Source organism: Gekko japonicus, unplaced genomic scaffold (genome assembly GCF_001447785.1).
Source record: "Gekko japonicus isolate JY-2015 unplaced genomic scaffold, Gekko_japonicus_V1.1 scaffold62, whole genome shotgun sequence".
NCBI classification, from domain to species: Eukaryota; Metazoa; Chordata; class Lepidosauria; order Squamata; family Gekkonidae; genus Gekko; species Gekko japonicus.
In genome coordinates, this window is record NW_015166419.1 from 794,419 (window position 1) to 811,392 (window position 16,974).

Consider the following 16,974-nt stretch of genomic DNA (forward strand, 5'->3'; position numbering starts at 1 on the left):
CCACCCACCCACCCTACCTTTTTAGGCGCCCATTGTCTCCGTCCACAACGAGCTTTGCTCCCTAGTATAATATAATTACAAATATCAGCATTAAAACAATCTAACCAAAGGTACTGATCAAATAAAAGCATTGCCCTCTTCAGATGCAGCTCTAGCCTGTATTTTCTTGGCTGCTAAAGCAAAGAGTGACACTCCATAGGAGACAAATGGATCAGCATCTGAGAGAAGCAGCAGCTGCTTCTCTGAGTCTATAGAAAAAATCCAGCCCATTAAGAGCGCTGTGAGAAATTTGGTTCTGGGCTCTATAGAGAGAGGACAGGATAAAATGCAATGCGATAGGTCCCCTGGAACTGCTGAAGCTCCGCAAATGCAAAGACGTGAAGCCAGCGGTATTTGGGAGTAACATCCGGCTAGCAAAGCCGTTGGCATGGTTTGAAACCAAAGTGAAGGCTATTCTGAGGTTATGTGGGGGGAGATATTAAACAGGTAGGAGTTTCCATCATGGTCCATTTTAATCAGTTTGAACCGTTTGGACTGGGAAATTGACTTCTTGTTTGTTGCAGCATCACACTTAAACACCCAATTCATGAATGTCGGAACCAGCCATGGGGACACCCTGAGTCTCATCCAGTATGGAGTAGCAATGGAGGATGTTATTATAGCAGGCTATGTGGGCAGCATCATTTTGCAGCAGCATCTCATATTTATAACAGTGATGATTTTTGCAAACTTGTGTGTGATTCGTCAACATTTAGGAAAATGATGCCCTGACCTGAATAGCCCAGGCAAGCTCGATCTCATCAGATCTCGAAAGCTAAGCAGGGCCAACTCTGGCAAGCATTTTGATGTGAGCAGGGGTCATTTCCAGCCGGAACGAGCAGGGATGGCATTCCGGCAGTAACAAGCCCAGCTCTCTTCCTGCAGAGAGCCCTCCCAGCCTTCCCTGGCCTGCCAGCCAAGGTGGGTGAGCCGGGGAAGGTCCTGCAAGGAGTGGGGAGGCATTTAAATGCCTCCCCATGCCTTCCCTGGCCCGCCCGTGAAGTGGGTGAGTTGGGGGAGGCCTGGAGAGAGCCCCCCCTTCCCTGGCCTGCCCCCCACCTTCCCTGGCCCGCCCTGGCCCGTTTCTGTCAGGCAGAAGCACCTGAGATCCTTTCCCCCCCTCTTTTCCTTCGTCCACTTGGAGGCGAAGGGAAGGGAGAAGGGGAAAGGAATGGAACCCAGGCGCGGCCGGTCGGAGGGGCTGGCGCGTTGGCCCCTCTGTCAGGCAGAAGCACCTGAGATCCTCCCCCCCCCCTTTCCTGATGTTGGGCTGCTGGGCACAGTCAAACCTGCTCTCAACACCCAGGAGTTATCTAAGAACTGCCCAGAGAAGGGAAGACCCCGCTGGGCAACAAAAGCGGCTAGGAAAGACCATTTATGCACTGTGAGAGAGGACCATCAGTGGTATCTTTCCCAGCTTGGAGAAAGTGAGATTAGTGAAAGGGAGGAGGGAGAATTCCTATCAGACGAGGAGGAGGAAGAAGAGGAAATGGAGGTTCCTGAACCTTCCATGAGATTTTTAAACCAGATTATCAGTACTTTCTTTAAAAGACCACGTCTGCCAGATTATCAGTACTTTCTTTAAAAGACCACGTCTGCCTTAGAACTTACCCCCAAACCTAAGGCAGAGGACTCTACTAATCCTGACACAGATGATGGATCTAGGCCCAGAGGGAGTAAAGACTATTTCCCTAGGATCTTAGGGTTTGAGAAAGTTTTTCCTTTCCCAGAATTTTTGGAAAAGCAGCTGGTTAAGGAGTGGGCAAAACCTATGGCAAATAAGGATTGTCCTCCAAATGTTAAGAAGCTTTATGCACTGCCTAATTTTACTGATAAGTTCTTACAGGTCCCCCTAGTGGATGCACCAATAACAGCACTCCAGACCTCAGGATTGCTTTCTGAAGATGGTGAAGGCATGGTGAGAGATAGCCTGGATAGGAAGGCGGAGGTCGCCTTACGCAAGGCCCACGAGGCTACTGCCGTGGCCATCAGGGCATCTGCTATGGCCACGATGGTAGCTGGGTCTCCATTTCCTGGTCCAAAAAGATGGTCCAGCTTATTTCAAACTCTAATGCACACCTGGCTGAGGGGGCCAACAGGCTCTTCCAGGCTTCTTCCTTTTCAGCGGACGCCACTCTCGATGTTATGATTTTTTCCTCTCGGGCACTGGCCTCCACGGTTGCTGCCAGAAGGACTCTATGGCTCAGGGCATGGCAGGCTGATTTACATGCCAAGTCCATCATCACTGCGTACCCTTTTCAAGGCGACCGTCTCTTTGGAGACGCTTTAGACAAAATCCTCATTGAAACTAAGGATAAAAAGAAGGCGATGCCCAGATTTCTGGTCGAGGGCATCTGGATATCTTAGGGGCCAGGGGTCGCCAGTAGGTTGTTCTCAGCGGAGTGTGATGCTCTCCCGAGGACATACCTGAGGAGGCAGTTCCTCAGTAGGTCGCCAGTAGGTTGTTCTCAGCAGAGTGTGACACTCTCACGGGGACATACCTGAGGAGACAGTTCCTCAGTAGGTCGTCAGTAGGTTGTTCTCAGCGGAGTGTGACGCTCTCCCGGGAACATACCTGAGGAGGCAGTTCCCCAGTAGGTCAGCGATCCTCCTATAGGTTCAATTGAAATGGCAGATGACCCGCCTGGGGAATGTCCAGATCCAACTTTCAAAGGAACCCCTTCCACAACAGACCAAGCAAGCCGTTCTCTCCCAGAGATGATAAGTTGGGGAGAGACAACAAATCATCTAAGGCATGACTACACCTTGGCGCTGGTGTGGGGACGTCTGCTGTTACTTCGCCATTAATGGGAGAAGTCTCAAGCAGACAATTGGGCGAGAGACGTCACAGCCAAAGGTTACTCCATCGAATTTTGGAGCAGACCTCCAGAACGCTTCATCCCCTCCCCACATATAAAAAACCCAATCAAATTGCAAAGAACTTTAGAAGCTGTCAACCATCTCTCCAGCATTCTAGCAATAGAACCGGTTCCCCCAGACGAGAGGGAACATGAGGTGTACTCCATTTTCTTCACAGTTCCCAAAAGAAACGGAAGCTGGAGAGCCATCTTAGATTTAAAATTCCTAAATAAATTTGTAAAACGACATCGATTCCGCATGGAGACTCTCCGCTTCATCGCAGAGGCATTGCAACCAGGGGAATTCTTGACTTCAATCGACCTAACAGAGGTGTACCTCCATGTACCTATCTTCAACGGTCACAGACGTTTCCTGAGATTCTGCGTTTAGGGTCAGCACTGGCAGTTCAGAGTTCTACTCTTCAGAATCTCAACCGCCTCAAGATGCTGATTCACCCAGTTGTCCTGCTGAGAGAAAAGGGTGTACATGTCCACCCTTACCTAGATGATCTTCTGATTCGCTCCGCCTCGTTTCTCAAATCAACTCAAGATACGGAGGACAGCATCCAGTGTCTACAGAATCATGGTTTCCTAGTCAACATCCAAAAGAGCTGTCTGACGCCGTCTCAAACCATAGAGCATTTGGGGGAGATCTTGGACACAACCCAGAATCGCATGTTTTTGCCAAAAGCCAAGGCAGAGAAGATTCGTACTCTTTGCCGTCAAGTCATCAAGAGCAAGCATTCCTCCCTAATGACTCTTGCCAAGCTGATGGGCCTATTCATCTCCTCCATAGACACTGTTCCCTGAGCACATCTCCACGCGAGACCTCTGCAACAGTTTCTGCAACCATTCCAGCACAGGATTATGCAACGGAAGGATATTGCAGTCAAACTTTCTTTCAAGGTGAAATCCGGCCTCAAGTGGTGGTCCAAACTACAAAACCTTCTCTTGGGTCATCCGTACTACAGCGAGCATTGGAAGCAGATTGTCACAGATGCAAGTCTTCAGGGTTGGGGTGCTGTTCTTCTCAACTCCCCAACACAACGATTATGGTCCAAGGAGGAAAGGACTCTACCTATAAATGTCCTAGAGCTCAGAGCTATCAGACTGGTGCTCCTGCACTTTCGTGCTCAGGTTGTTGGACACCACGTGCTAATCAGAACAGACAACATTGCGGCCAAGTCTTACATAAACAACCAAGGGGGCTCCAGGTCCTCCAGGCTTTGCCAGGAAGCTCACAAGCTTTTTCTGTGAGCAGAACTCAATCTAGCTTCCATCAAAGCAGAACACATAAAGGGGATACTGAATACACAAGCGGACTGGCTGAGTCATTACCAGTTGCAGGAAGCAGAATGATCCCTATTCCAGCTGATCGTGAATCGTTTCGGCCGGCCGGTTGTGGACTTGTTTGCCTCTCCTCTCAACTTCAAGGTGAGGAGGTACTTCACCAGGTTTTATCACCATGACAGCAAAGCAACGGATGACTTGATGTCTCAGTGGCTGCCAGGCCTACTATTTGCATACCCACCTACTCAAGTGCTTCCAAGATTCCTGAGAAGGATACGAGAGCAGCAGGCAGAGATCATAGTTGTGGCTCCTTACTGGCTCCGGAGACCGTGGTTTTTGGATCTTCAGAGTCTGGCGGTGCAACCTCCTCTCCAACTGTAGGTGTCTCCAGACATGTTGATACAGGGACCTGTATGGCATCTGGATCCAGAATGACTTTGTCTGACCGCATGGCAATTGAGTGGGAAAGACTGCTTAAACTAGGATACTCAGAGAAAGTGACAAATACCATGCTGGCTTCTAGGCGACAATCTACTTGCAGAATCTGTAATACTACCTGGAAGGCCTTCGTAAGGTGGGCCAGAAGGAAGTCAGTAGATCCCCTGAAGTCCCATATTAGGAGCATACTTGTTTTTCTTCAGGACGGCCATGACTCGGGTCTGAAGGGATCTATGCTTAGGAGACAGGTGGCAGCCCTTTCAATGGTAGCGCCACCCTTCAAAGGCTGGGGGTTATCCAGACATCTTCATGTCAAGTACTTTCTAAAAGGGGCATCACTTAAGGATCCCCCTGCAGCTCACAGGTTCCCCACTTGGAGGTTGAATGTGGTACTCAATGCCCTAACCAGGCCTCCCTTTGAACCCATCTCAGAGATACCATTGAAGTGGCTAAGAATGAAGACCCTGTTTTTGGTAGCCATAACCTCTGCCTGACGTGTGTCAGAGCTGGGTGCTCCTTCGGTTAATCCAGGGCTCTGCATTTTCCACAAAGAAAAGGTAGTTTTGTATACAGATCCTACTTTTCAACCTAAAGTCAACTCCAGATTCCACAGATCTCAAGAGATTTGTTTGCCTTCTTTCTGCCCGAATCCTTCCCATGCGCAGGAGTGCATCTGGCACTCCTTGGATGTCCGCCGGGCCCTGAAGGCCTTTCTCCATCGCACTAAAGGCATCAGGAAGTCAGAATCCTTGTTCATATCCATTTCTCCGCCCAATAAGGGATGTAAGATGTCTAAGGCTACAATAAGTTCTACTCTCAAGTATTGCATCGTTGAAGCTTATAGGGCGCAAAATTTGGCACCGCCCTCCAGGATTACAGTGCACTCGATTCGTAGTGCAGCGACCAACGCTGCCATGACGAACCGTGCTACAGTGGAGGAAATCTGCAAAGCAGCCACGTGGTCCTCTGTTTCTACTTTTGTCAAACATTATAAAATCAACGTCGATGACTTGACTGATGCTGCCTTCGGTCGAAGAGTCCTTCAGCATGTTCTGGCGCACAAAGACGATGACCCACCCACGTGATGAAGATACTGCTATAGGAGATCCCATCAAGATGTCCTCCTCTCAGAGGGAGAAAGGGCCATTGGTACTTACCGTGAAGGGTCCTTCTCCTCTGAGATAAGGAGGACATCTTGGCCCCTCCCTAGTCGTCGTCATGTTTCTCACCTTTACCCAGCCTACGTTCTGAGAAGTACTTCTATCTCCTCTTCTCTGAATTTCCAGTCTTTTCTGGTTATTACAGTTATGTCACAGTTGACTTGGTTATTGTGTTTTTGTTAAACTTTTTACCGCTTCTAGGAGTTCCCAAACTGAGTTGAGGGACGTGTCCCACCAAGAGGACAGGAAGTGAGGTTTTGGTTCCTGCCTCCCTAAGGATAGGGTGGGAAACACCCATCAAGATGTCCTCCTTATCTCAGAGGAGGAGGACCCTTCACGGTAAGTACCCAATGGCCCTTTTTCAACCATCTCTCTGCACAACTCAATTCTCTCTCTCCACCATCTGCATGAACAAGATTGGGGGGAGGGCGGACATGCAGATCAGAGGCCTTTTAAAATTTCTTTTTGACCTGTGTGCAGCCCAGAGAGAACACTGACATGAAATGTGCACTCTGCACATGTTCATGCTCTTCATTTTGCTGTTAACTCAAATGGTGTGGTACCGTTTCAAAGGGGCAACTAACTGGGATGTATAAAAGGAATGACAGGATTGCCCATTGGAGATAATGAGATCCAGGAATGCTAATTGACTTGCATGGGCTCCACTGGTATTTAGTGTCAGTATTTGGATTTTAGTTCAGGGCTGACCCAAGGTGTGTTAAGAAATTCAGACCAAAAAATGGCATGAAGTGTGAACTATTGGGAAGCTGTCCAGTATTATGACTCTTTGGAAGTAGATGTCATGCAAGTCTCCCACTTGCTCTGTTTCGGTTTTGGGTAAGAGAATTTCCCAATGTGTTGGGGCCCCTGGAACAAATCTGTTGGTTTCTCTCCCCCATCTTCAATGACACCCAACTAAGGCAGATCGTGTCTCACCTGATCTTACTGTAGGACTATCCTTGCTATAGCCTGCCTTGATGTGTTTATGGTACATGGCAAACATGGGCAGCGTTGTGTACAATGCTGCTAGTGTGATGTCTGTTTGGGATTATACCTTGTCTGGTCTTAATGTGTGTGAACATGCAATAGAATGCATGCTCCTCAACACTGCTATAAACATTATCCTTTTAATTAATATCTCTTCCAGGCATGTTGTTGCCAGAATAATCTTTTGATTGTTTTCCTGATTTATTGCAGAAAAAGAAAAAGCGTACTAACTTGATCTGTATTTTCATGCTTGTTGTATGGTAGCTTCCCTGCAAGAGAAAAGGAAACCTAAAGTGTCTTTATTCAAAATGTAAAGCTGGCTCGCCAGCTCTGAGTTGGGAAATACTTGGAGATTTTGGGGGTGGAGCCTGAGCGATGGATGTTGCCTTCTGACACACTTCCGGTGATGTCAGGGGGTGTGGCATATGCAAATAAGTTATGCTATTAAGCTCCTGCACCTCTTTTTCTACGAAATGACCCCTGGCTATACCCATGACAATAATGAACTCAGCATTTCATTGCTGAAATAATATTGGTGCTCCTGAAGATGAGGTACACTATGGTTTTTCCTTAAGGAGTTTTTCCTTGAGACATCTTGGTCTTCCAGATCAGGAGTCGTGGGGGGGATCGGTGGTCAGTGCCTTCCCTACCCCACCTGCACATTAATATTTAGTCCACAATACATCACTATTGATTTACTGCATTGTTGAAAACTCTTCATATTGGCCTTCTGTCCAAGCATCAGGCTCTAAGCCTGTACAAACTGGAGCAGTGTCATTCATTACCGATTGAGTACAGACACCCTCAAAATCAATTGTGTGAATTTACCCTCGGAGAACCGCAGCTGTCTCTCTCTCTGTACCAGTACATGCTGGCATGAATATTGAATTAAGTCTTGGACCAGCAGTGTGGGACTTTGTCAAACTGAAGAAGGAGGAATGAGTTTCTTGGTTTAACATACCTCAGTTGAGCAAAACCTCCAAATGATTTGAATCTACATGAGGAACACGCACCGATTTTAATCGCTGTCATATCTTTCTTTTCTCCCCCCCAGGCCCAAGCCGTCACCCTCACGGTCGCTCAGGCGTTCAAAGTGGCGTTTGAATTCTGGCAGGCATCCAAAGAAGGTGAATGTGTGAGCTTGGGTGTAGTTCCCCCCCCCATTTTCTCTACAGGGAGAACTTTTTAAAAAATGGAAGGAACAGTGAATGAAATTCTGATTGCATTACTAATCTAACCACAGGCTTCTAATGGCTCTGACAGCAGGCAGTGGAGCTGGTTCGTGATGGAGCACCAGGCATTTCTTCCATCACCTCCTCCCTTACCCCCTCCAAGTGTTTCTTTTTCTTTGTTTTTGCCGGTGTTTGATGTTCAGGGTCACTTTTTGTTGTTACTGTTGGTGGAAGCCAATGATGTTATTATGAACAAGGGTGGGCCCGCAAGAAACTTGCGGGGAGGAGGCATTCCCCCACCTTTGCTTCCTTCCCTCTCCCCCTCCCCCTTTCTTTCTCTCCCCAAGCCAATCTTTCTCTCCCCAGCAGAAATGGCAGGCATAACGGAACAGGGCATTAAAAGAGCCCACGAACAAGCTGAGCCGATTGACCCTAGCAGAAAAGACTCTACTCAGACAGGGGCCAAGGCAACGATGGCAACGGGTGTAGGTTTCTCGTCACTTCCTCCCACACTGCTCCTGGCCGAGTTCAAGCCCTGGCTCTGCGCCTGCTAACTGCAGCTCTGGAGAATATGACTCCCATCTGTTGTAGGGTTCCCAAGTACTTACCGCGATCCGGCGGGGGAAACATGCTCCCCGGGCGGACCATTCCTCCCTGTAACGCAGCATGCCGTCGCCAGGAAGTGACGCCGGGCGACGCTCTGGCAATGGGGCTGAAAACTCGATGGTACCATCGGGGTTCCAGCCCCATTGCCAGAGCGTCAGCCGGCGTCACTTCCTGGCGACGGCATGGTGCGGCGCGTCTGTTATCCCCGCGGGAATGATCCTGCGAAGACGTCTGTGTCCCCGCCGAATCACGGTAAGTACTTGGGAAGCCTGATCCGTTGCCACTGGTCAGGGCTAAACTGAGCAGCACCATCTTACCCCTGGCTGACGGCCTGCTCTCCTCCAGATCAAAGCCATCTTTTCCAGGCCATCTTTCATTTTGAGAAAACCTGTGGCTAAACCCCTTCCCAAGATTGCAGTGAAGGCCCACGGTGTCCTTTTCTCTACCCATGTCCTCTCTCTGTGGTGGTCACCCCTGCTGGGTTTCCAGCTTTTTCCCTCAGGCCTCCTGTATTGAAATTCTGCAGGTGCCTCTCGGAGTGCAGCCAGCAAGTAAAGTTGACAATACCATGTCTTTGCGTCCCCGCCTCCTGCTGTCTCCCTCACGGCTTTAAAATTAAATCATAATCTCCAGTTCAGCAGAGGGCTGGCGTCTTTACTCAGGCAACTCTGTCAGGGTCTAAGTACATTGGTAGCGGTGTATAAATAATAATCCCTTCCCTATGGGAGGCAGAAAGGAGGTCTGCCCAGCAGAAGCATGCAGGCAGTCGGCTGGCAACCACTCCTGGTTTTGGGCACCTTGAAAGGCGTGGGTGGTTGCCAAGCAACCACTCAAGTGCTTTCTTCTGCCCCCCTGTGCACCATCGTCCCCACACACCCCATCCCTGAGCCAGTGCTTCAAGTGGCATCGTCCAGCCCTGGCCAGCTGTGAGGTGCCAGTGGAGGATACGTCGACAGCAAGAGACCATCTGTCTTTTTGTCAGTGGTAGCCTGGTTAGGCGCAGCAGCCAGCTGGTTGGGCAGCATTCCAAAACAGACTGTAGGCTTGATTGGATGGTCTTTGCAAGTCTTGGGGTCATGCCAGTCTGGAAGGCCCTTTTCTGTTTGCCACAACTGTTCTGCCGTTGGCAGCAGTGAAAGGTTGAGCAGATAGATCTGCCTGGAAGCCCCCCTTTCTCTCTTGCCCCCCCCCCCATACACTTCCATCTGAAGACTGGCAGAAACAAACTGCCTTGAGTTTACGGCCTCTGTGCTCAGTGAAGGATCAAGGGCACTTAAAAACCTTGTGTCAGAAATTGACAGCTGCCTTGTTGCTCAGCAGGCTTTTGGTGGCTGGAGTTGGACCAGCATCTGGTAGGTGGGGACTGATCTGGCTTTATCTACTTAACTGGTTTTTATTTATTTTGACTGTGTTGTAATTTTGCGTGTTAAGTGCTGTCAGCCATCTTGGAGGAACTGTTTTCTGGGCCTACAAGAGAGGATTTGGGAAACATTAACGTGAACTAGTACATTTTGTCATTTGGGCCATCAGGATGGGGTAGTCAGAAAGCTGCATGACGCAGCCAAAGGAGGCACTAGATGTTGGGTATGTAGATGCTGTGAAATCTTGGGAACCGGCCCAAAATTGTAGTTTGCTATGTGGAGATCAGCTTCCAGGCAAGAAAAGGACCAGCTTTGCGGTATCTTGGTTTTTTTTCTCATTGCACAGTTGGCTATTGTGCCTATTGGATTCCCAACATACGTCCTCAGATGTTGTGCATGTTTCTCACATGGGGAATGATTTCATGTCAGGAGTCCCAAGACTGCAGAAACAGGGGGAAAGGACACTGAGGTCTCTTTCACTGGCCAAAGGTCTCCCAGGAGGTTGTGCTACCTCCATCCAACCAAGAATACCAGTAAAGTTCCAAGCTCCAAGCCCTCACTCTCCTATCAAGCTTACCGTGTGCTCTTGGGCACAATGGTCTACCTTGCAGGGTTGTTGCGGGGGATAAAATATGGGGAGAGGGGCCAGGTGTACCGCCCATATCTTCTTTGGGGAAGGATAGGATGAAAAATACATAGACAGCTTGGCCCAAGTTGTATATGAATATGTTTTTGTTTGTTTTGGATCTTTCTACCCCTCTCTTCTCACCAAAGCACCTTACACCATTGTTCTCTTCTTCTCCATTTTATCCTAATGACAACAACAGTCCTGTGAGGTAGTTTGGGCTGAGTGGTCTAGGGTAGGGCTCCCCAACCTCTTTGAGTCTGCAGGCATGGAACATGGCCCCACTGGTGGGCCTCCTGATGGCACTGGTATTTCTGGCTACTGTGTGATACAGAGTGTTGGACTGGATGGGCCTTTGGCCTGCTCCAACATTGGTGTCTCTTATGTTCTTATGCTGGGCACAGCCACAAAATGGCTACCACAAAAAGGCAGCCTAAAGAGGTGGACCCAGCCATGAAATGCCTGCCATGGCATACCTTCAGTCACACAGTGAAGAAATCTGAAAAATCTGCAAAGCCAGTCAAATCTCCAACTGCCAGCCAGAAGCCTTATTGGGAAAAGCCCCACCTGGCCTTGCCCACTTTCTAAAAGCACTTAGCGGGCACCAGGAAAAGTGTCAGTGGTTGCCATGGCAGCCATGGGCACCCCGTTGGGGACTCCTGGGATAGGGTCGCCCAGAGAGCTTTCATGTCAGAGTGGAGGTACAAACTAGAGTCTCCTGTATCTTAATTCAGCACTTGCTACACCAGCACTGTTCTGCTACATCTCCTCTCCTTTTTTTCTCCTCCTCTCTACCTCTCTTGTGTGTGGCACCTGTCTTTCTTGATTGACATGAGCCACTTTGGGAGGCAGTTGTCTAGAAAGCAAGAATTACATAGGACAAATGCTTTCGTTTCTAAGAAGGATACTGTAAGCTACACAGCGGTTTGTTGGCTTAAGGAAATGAACACTGACACTAACTTTCCCAGGTATCCATAAACTCACAACGTTTGTCTGACTGTCTGTTGCAGAAAAGGAGAAGAGGGAAAGAGCCCTGTTGGAAGGAGAAGGAGACATCAGCCCACACTCAGAAAACTCAGCCTCCTCGAAAGGCTGTAAGTGATCAAGCACACGTGTTCTGTTAAAGAGGATCTTTGCAGGGTTTTCTGTGAAGCGGCCACACTGAGACAGGCCACTGGCCATGCTAGTCCACATTCTGTCTGCTGAGACCGGTGACGGCTTCCTGAGGTGGCACTCAGACATTATTCCCAGCCCTTCTTCCAGAGACTCTTTTAATCGGCAATTCCAGGGACTGAACTGGTGATCTTCTGCATGCAAAGTGTGTGTGGTAATAATCAGGGCTATTTTGGGGCAGGAACGCACAGGAACGGAGTTCCGGCTGGCTCCCAAGTTGGCCACGCCCAGCAGGAACTCATTAGCATAATAGGCCACACCCAACAGCAGGAACTCATTAGGACTGGCTACATTAGGGGTGTGTGGCCTAACATGCAAAGGCGTTCCTGCTCCAAAAAAAGCCCTGGGTTTTGACAGCAAACAAGGTAAACAGAATAAGAAGCAAAAGGTGGGTGTGGCTGGATGACCACACTTCTGGTAACATGGGGGTGTGGCCTAATATGCTAATGACCTGTGCTGTCATGGGTGTGGCCTAATATGCTAATGAGTTCCTGCTGTTGGGTATGGCCTGTTATGCTAATGAGTTCCTGCTGGGCTTTTTCTACAAAAAAAGCCCTGGTAATAATAATACTTAGCATTTCTGTTGCACTTCTGGAGTGTTCAAAGTCTCAGTGAGTCCCCCCCGCAGCTATATGGACCAGCAGGGAACTAACATGGGCAACAACAGTCCTGTGAGGTAGTTTGGGCTGAGTGGTCTAGGGTAGGGCTCCCCAACCTCTTTGAATCTGCAGGCATGGAACATGGCCCCACTGGTGGGCCTCCTGATGGCACTGGTATTTCTGGCTACTGTGTGATACAGAGTGTTGGACTGGATGGGCCTTTGGCCTGCTCCAACATTGGTGTCTCTTATGTTCTTATGCTGGGCACAGCCACAAAATGGCTACCACAAAATGGCTGCCATTGGAGGTGGACCAATTGGAGGTGGACCAATCCGTGACCCATGATTGGATAGCGTAAGCAAGGCTGATTGTATCATTCCAGGATAGAGCTGGCTGTAAAATTCTAGGATCCTGTGCTTCTTACCTTTTCTCACCCTTCTTTAAAAGAATATTTTAAGATCCTAAAGCTGCAGAGAGAGTATAAGTACAGGGAGATTCCCCCTCCCACCCAGATTCCCCCTCCCACCCTATTTGGAGGATGTAGCATGCTTGTAACCCATGTAGGGTTGCCAGGTCCCCCCTGTTCCCCAGCAGGGGATGGGGGGTCGGGTTGCCAGCTCTAGGCTGGGAAACTCCTGGAGATTTGGGGATGGAGCCTGAGGGGGACAGTGACCTCAGTGGAGTGCAATGCCATAGAGTCTACCCTCCAAGGCATCAATTTTCTCCAGGGGAACTGATCTCTGTAGTCTGGAGATGAGCTGTAATTCCAGGGGGATCCCCAGGTCCCACCTGGAGGCTGGCATCTCTAAATCCATGGCAATCAGTGCACTAATGCAGTGACACAGAATGGCATGCTTCTCTGGGGAGGAAATTAATTAGGAGAAGGAAGGGGTCTCTTTCTTAAAAAGCACAAGAGTGCAACTAACCTTGAGTCATGGCTATTCTCTGGGTATTATTACAAGCTTCTGCCTGGGAGACTGAAGTGTGTTCATCGTCATCGCTTAAAATATGCGGTGCCTCTCTGATGCCATCCACTTGGGTGCAAATCCCTCATGGCTGCTGTTAGTTATCCCCTGTGCCCGCAGAAGCCTCTTAGAAACAAAATGGGAGGTGCACTCTCAGTTATCAAATAACCGAAGCCCCTTTTTTTCCAGGGAGGTGAGAGATAACTTATTACTGAAATTCAGCCCGCATGTCTTGTATACAGAGGTTGTTGACCCTTGATTGAAATCCATCAAGATCTTAACTGTTCTTTTGACCTCTGCATCTCCCTTGGAATGAAACCGATTTGCCAGTTATTCCTCGGGGAGGAAGAAAGGGGGAAAGGCAGCAAGCTCCCCAAGAGTCACTTTCTCAAAGATCTCTACGAGGGCCCATTAAAATTCTTTTAACGATCAGGAGTGTGAAATGGGTCAAGCCTTCTGAGTATTGTTTAAGTGATATCTTCCTAGTAACAATCTGTAATAATTGCACGTGCTGTAGCCTTTAATGAACTGGGGGGGGGGGGTTGAAGCAAGAGGGCAGCCCCCCCCCCCATCCTGGCCATTACAATCCTGGGAAATGGCACAGAGGACAGTTTCCATGTATAAGTCTCCTGTCCAAACTGGATCGTACTGAGTCAAGCAGAGATATAATAGCAAAGGAATCCTGTGTAAGCAGTGTGGTGCAGTGGTTAGAGTGTCGGATTAGGATCTGAAAGACCCAGGTTCAGATCCCCACTTCACCATGGAAGTGCGCTGGGTGATCTTGGGTCGATCATACTCTCTCAGCCTAACCTACCTCACAGGGCTGTTGGCAGAATAAAGTGGAGGTGGGGAGAATTATGTAAGCCACTTTAGGTCACCACTGGAGGAAAAGGCATGGTATAAACGAAGTAAATAAATAAAACCCTTGCTTGATTCCAAAGGGTTTCAAAAGGTAACAGACATCTGGGACAGCAAAATGGTGTCACAGCCCCAATTAATAGTCCATGGTCAACTTTTATATCCACCCCGTTTTTCCCCCTAGAGTTTGCTAACAGATTGAGAAAGAATTTTTGTATTTATTTTGTTTTATTTACATTATTATAGTTTGCCTTTCTCAGTGTGACTCAAGGCTTACTACACAGTGTAAATCAATCCCATCAACAGGATGATGCATCTAATAAGCAATGTAACAGGACTAGGAATTGCAGAATTTTGTAACAGCTGCCATCTAAACAAAGTGTAAATCTTAAACATGACATGTTAAACAGTGTGAAAAATCAGAAGACATGTAATGAATTTTGCTGGACCAATCTATTGTGTTGTAGCCCTGTTTTCATTATAAAAATGCCCTCCTGAACAATTCTGTTTTATGTAGTTTGAGAAATGGGAGGCTTCCTGACTCATCAGGCAGACCATTCCACAGAGCGAGGCCACTTTAGAGAAGGTGCAGGTAGGGATAGTTGTTGATCTTGCCCATCTACAGGGTGGCACCTCCAGAAGGCCCTGCCCAGAGCAAAGCTGTTATGATAGCGTGTGGGAGAAAGGCGGTCTTACAGATATGAGGGTCCAGGGCCATAACCTGTCTTTATAATTAACCTGTCTTTGTAATTAACAAGTTAAATAAACATGCGTGTTACTCAAGCCTAAATATAAGTGCTATTTAGAATTTATGGAGGGTGATAAACTGTAAGCAACCTGTGGCAAAGATCTCTGAATGTGATTCTGCTAATGCAGATTGATAGGTGTAGATTAATAAGTGATGCATCCCATTCATTGTTAGAGGGGAAGGCCAGTCTTCCAGAAACACACCAGAATGAAAATACCCTCCAGGAAGTAAACAACAGTGCCTCTCTTGCTGAGGTCCTCCAACTGGGGGGGAAAGGGAGAGGGTTATGGACAGAATCAACAAATACCTTTAGTTGATAATCGATTTAAACCCAAAAGCCACAAATTTTCTCATCCATATCAAGCTAGTAAATCCACAGTGTCAGTCCCAGCGTCGTTTGGAGGAGACCATTAAATCGTTCTTTAGGGTCAAAACAGGTAAGGTGCTGAGAGATCCACCATTGTATGTTCTATCCGTTTTAAAAAAGTAAATCTTGGGTAGGTGTGGCATTGATTTTGGGCTGGGACCGCAAAGGAGGAGGAGGAGGAGGAGAGGAGATTGGATTCATACCCCACCCTTCACTACCCAAAGGTGTCTCAGAGCGGCTTACAAGGATGCAAGGCTCACCAGTACCAGGGCCAGAGCCTTTTCTGTGGCTGCTCCTTACTGGTGGAACGAGCTCCCGGAGGAGATCAGGGCCCTGCGGGACCTTTTACAGTTCTGCAGGGCCTGCAAGACGGAGCTCTTCTGCCAGGCTTTTAAATAGGAGCTGCCACCACCACTGTTGTCATCAATTATTCCACTGAACTTAGGACGGGCCCAGATGCATCGCCAGACCTGTATTTGCCCAAGGGATGATGATTGGAAGAACAACATGGACTTAGATCTGTAGAGCGCGCCATCTAACCTGTCAGCACTGCGAGCACTTTATTGTTAACTGTTATTCTATTATGTGATTTTTTAATTTATTTTAATTATTAAATTTATACCCTGCCCTCCCCAAATGGGCTCAGGGTGGCTAACAAATGAGGCACATATGCCAAGCTTAAACAGATTAAAACAAGATAAAACAAGCAATAAAACAATCATTCATGTAAAAATACAAGTGCTCTAGATGTCATAAATAACTGATGGGGTCACACATGACAAAGTGGTCCCAGAGCGACACAGTAGACTCCAGGTGGTACAGCGATCCGTCCTTCCTCCCAGGGCCGTCTCGTTCCCGATGACACCCACTCCATTTAGTGGTGGTGGTACGGTGGTGGTATAGTGATGCTCAAAAGCCTGGCAGAAGAGCTCCATCTTGCAGGCCATATGGAACTGCACCAGGTCCCGCAGGGCCCGGATCTCCTCCAGGAGCTCATTCTACCAGGTAGGAGCCGCCACTGAAAATGCCCTGGCCCTGGTAACAGTAAATTTAATATCTTTGGGACCTGGGGTTACCAGTCGATGTTGAGTCCCCAACTTGTAGTGCCCTTGGGGGAACATATGGGGAAAGGCGGTCCCTCAGGCATGCCGGACCCTGGCCATACAGGGCTTTAAAGGTAAGAACCAGCACTTTGAAGCGAACCTGGTACACTATTGGCAGCCAGTGCAGCGCTTTCAGGACAGGCCTGATATGGTCCCGCCTAGTGAGACCCATCAGCAGCTTGGCTGCGGCATTCTGCACTAGCTGCAGCTTCCGGATTTGCGACAAAGGCAGCCCCATGTAGAGAGTGTTACAGTAGTCTAGCTTCGAGGTGACTGTCGCATGGATCACTGTGGCCAGGTCATCGCGGTCAAGGGACGGGACCAACTGCCGAGCCAGCCGAAGATGGTAAAAGGCTAACTTGGCAGTGGCTGCCACCTGGGCCTCCATCGTTAAAGAGGAGTCCAGGAGCACTCCCAAACCTCCGACGCTGGCAGCAAAGGCACCCCATCGAAGGTCGGTAGAGGGAGCCCCAACCCTGAACCGACCCGACTCAGGCCCAGGACCTCCGTCTTCGCCGGGTTTAGTTTCAGCCGACTCAGCCTGAGCCAACCAGCCATGGCTTGCAACGCCCGGTAAAGGTCTTCTGGGCTGGAGTCCGACTGGCCGCCCAACATCAGATAGAGC

The 16,974-nt window shown here is 48.7% G+C and overlaps 1 protein-coding gene across 3 annotated transcripts in view; it reads left to right on the forward strand.

The window, feature by feature from the left end:
* Positions 1 to 16,974, forward strand: part of LDLRAP1 (low density lipoprotein receptor adaptor protein 1) — a 102,802-nt gene that overhangs the window by 68,356 nt on the left and 17,472 nt on the right. For all 3 annotated transcript variants that reach the window (XM_015411636.1, XM_015411637.1, XM_015411638.1), the window contains exons 5-6: positions 7,827 to 7,899; positions 11,547 to 11,630. In XM_015411636.1, coding sequence (XP_015267122.1) covers positions 7,827 to 7,899; positions 11,547 to 11,630 — 157 coding nt within the window. The remainder of the gene's footprint in view (positions 1 to 7,826; positions 7,900 to 11,546; positions 11,631 to 16,974) is intronic.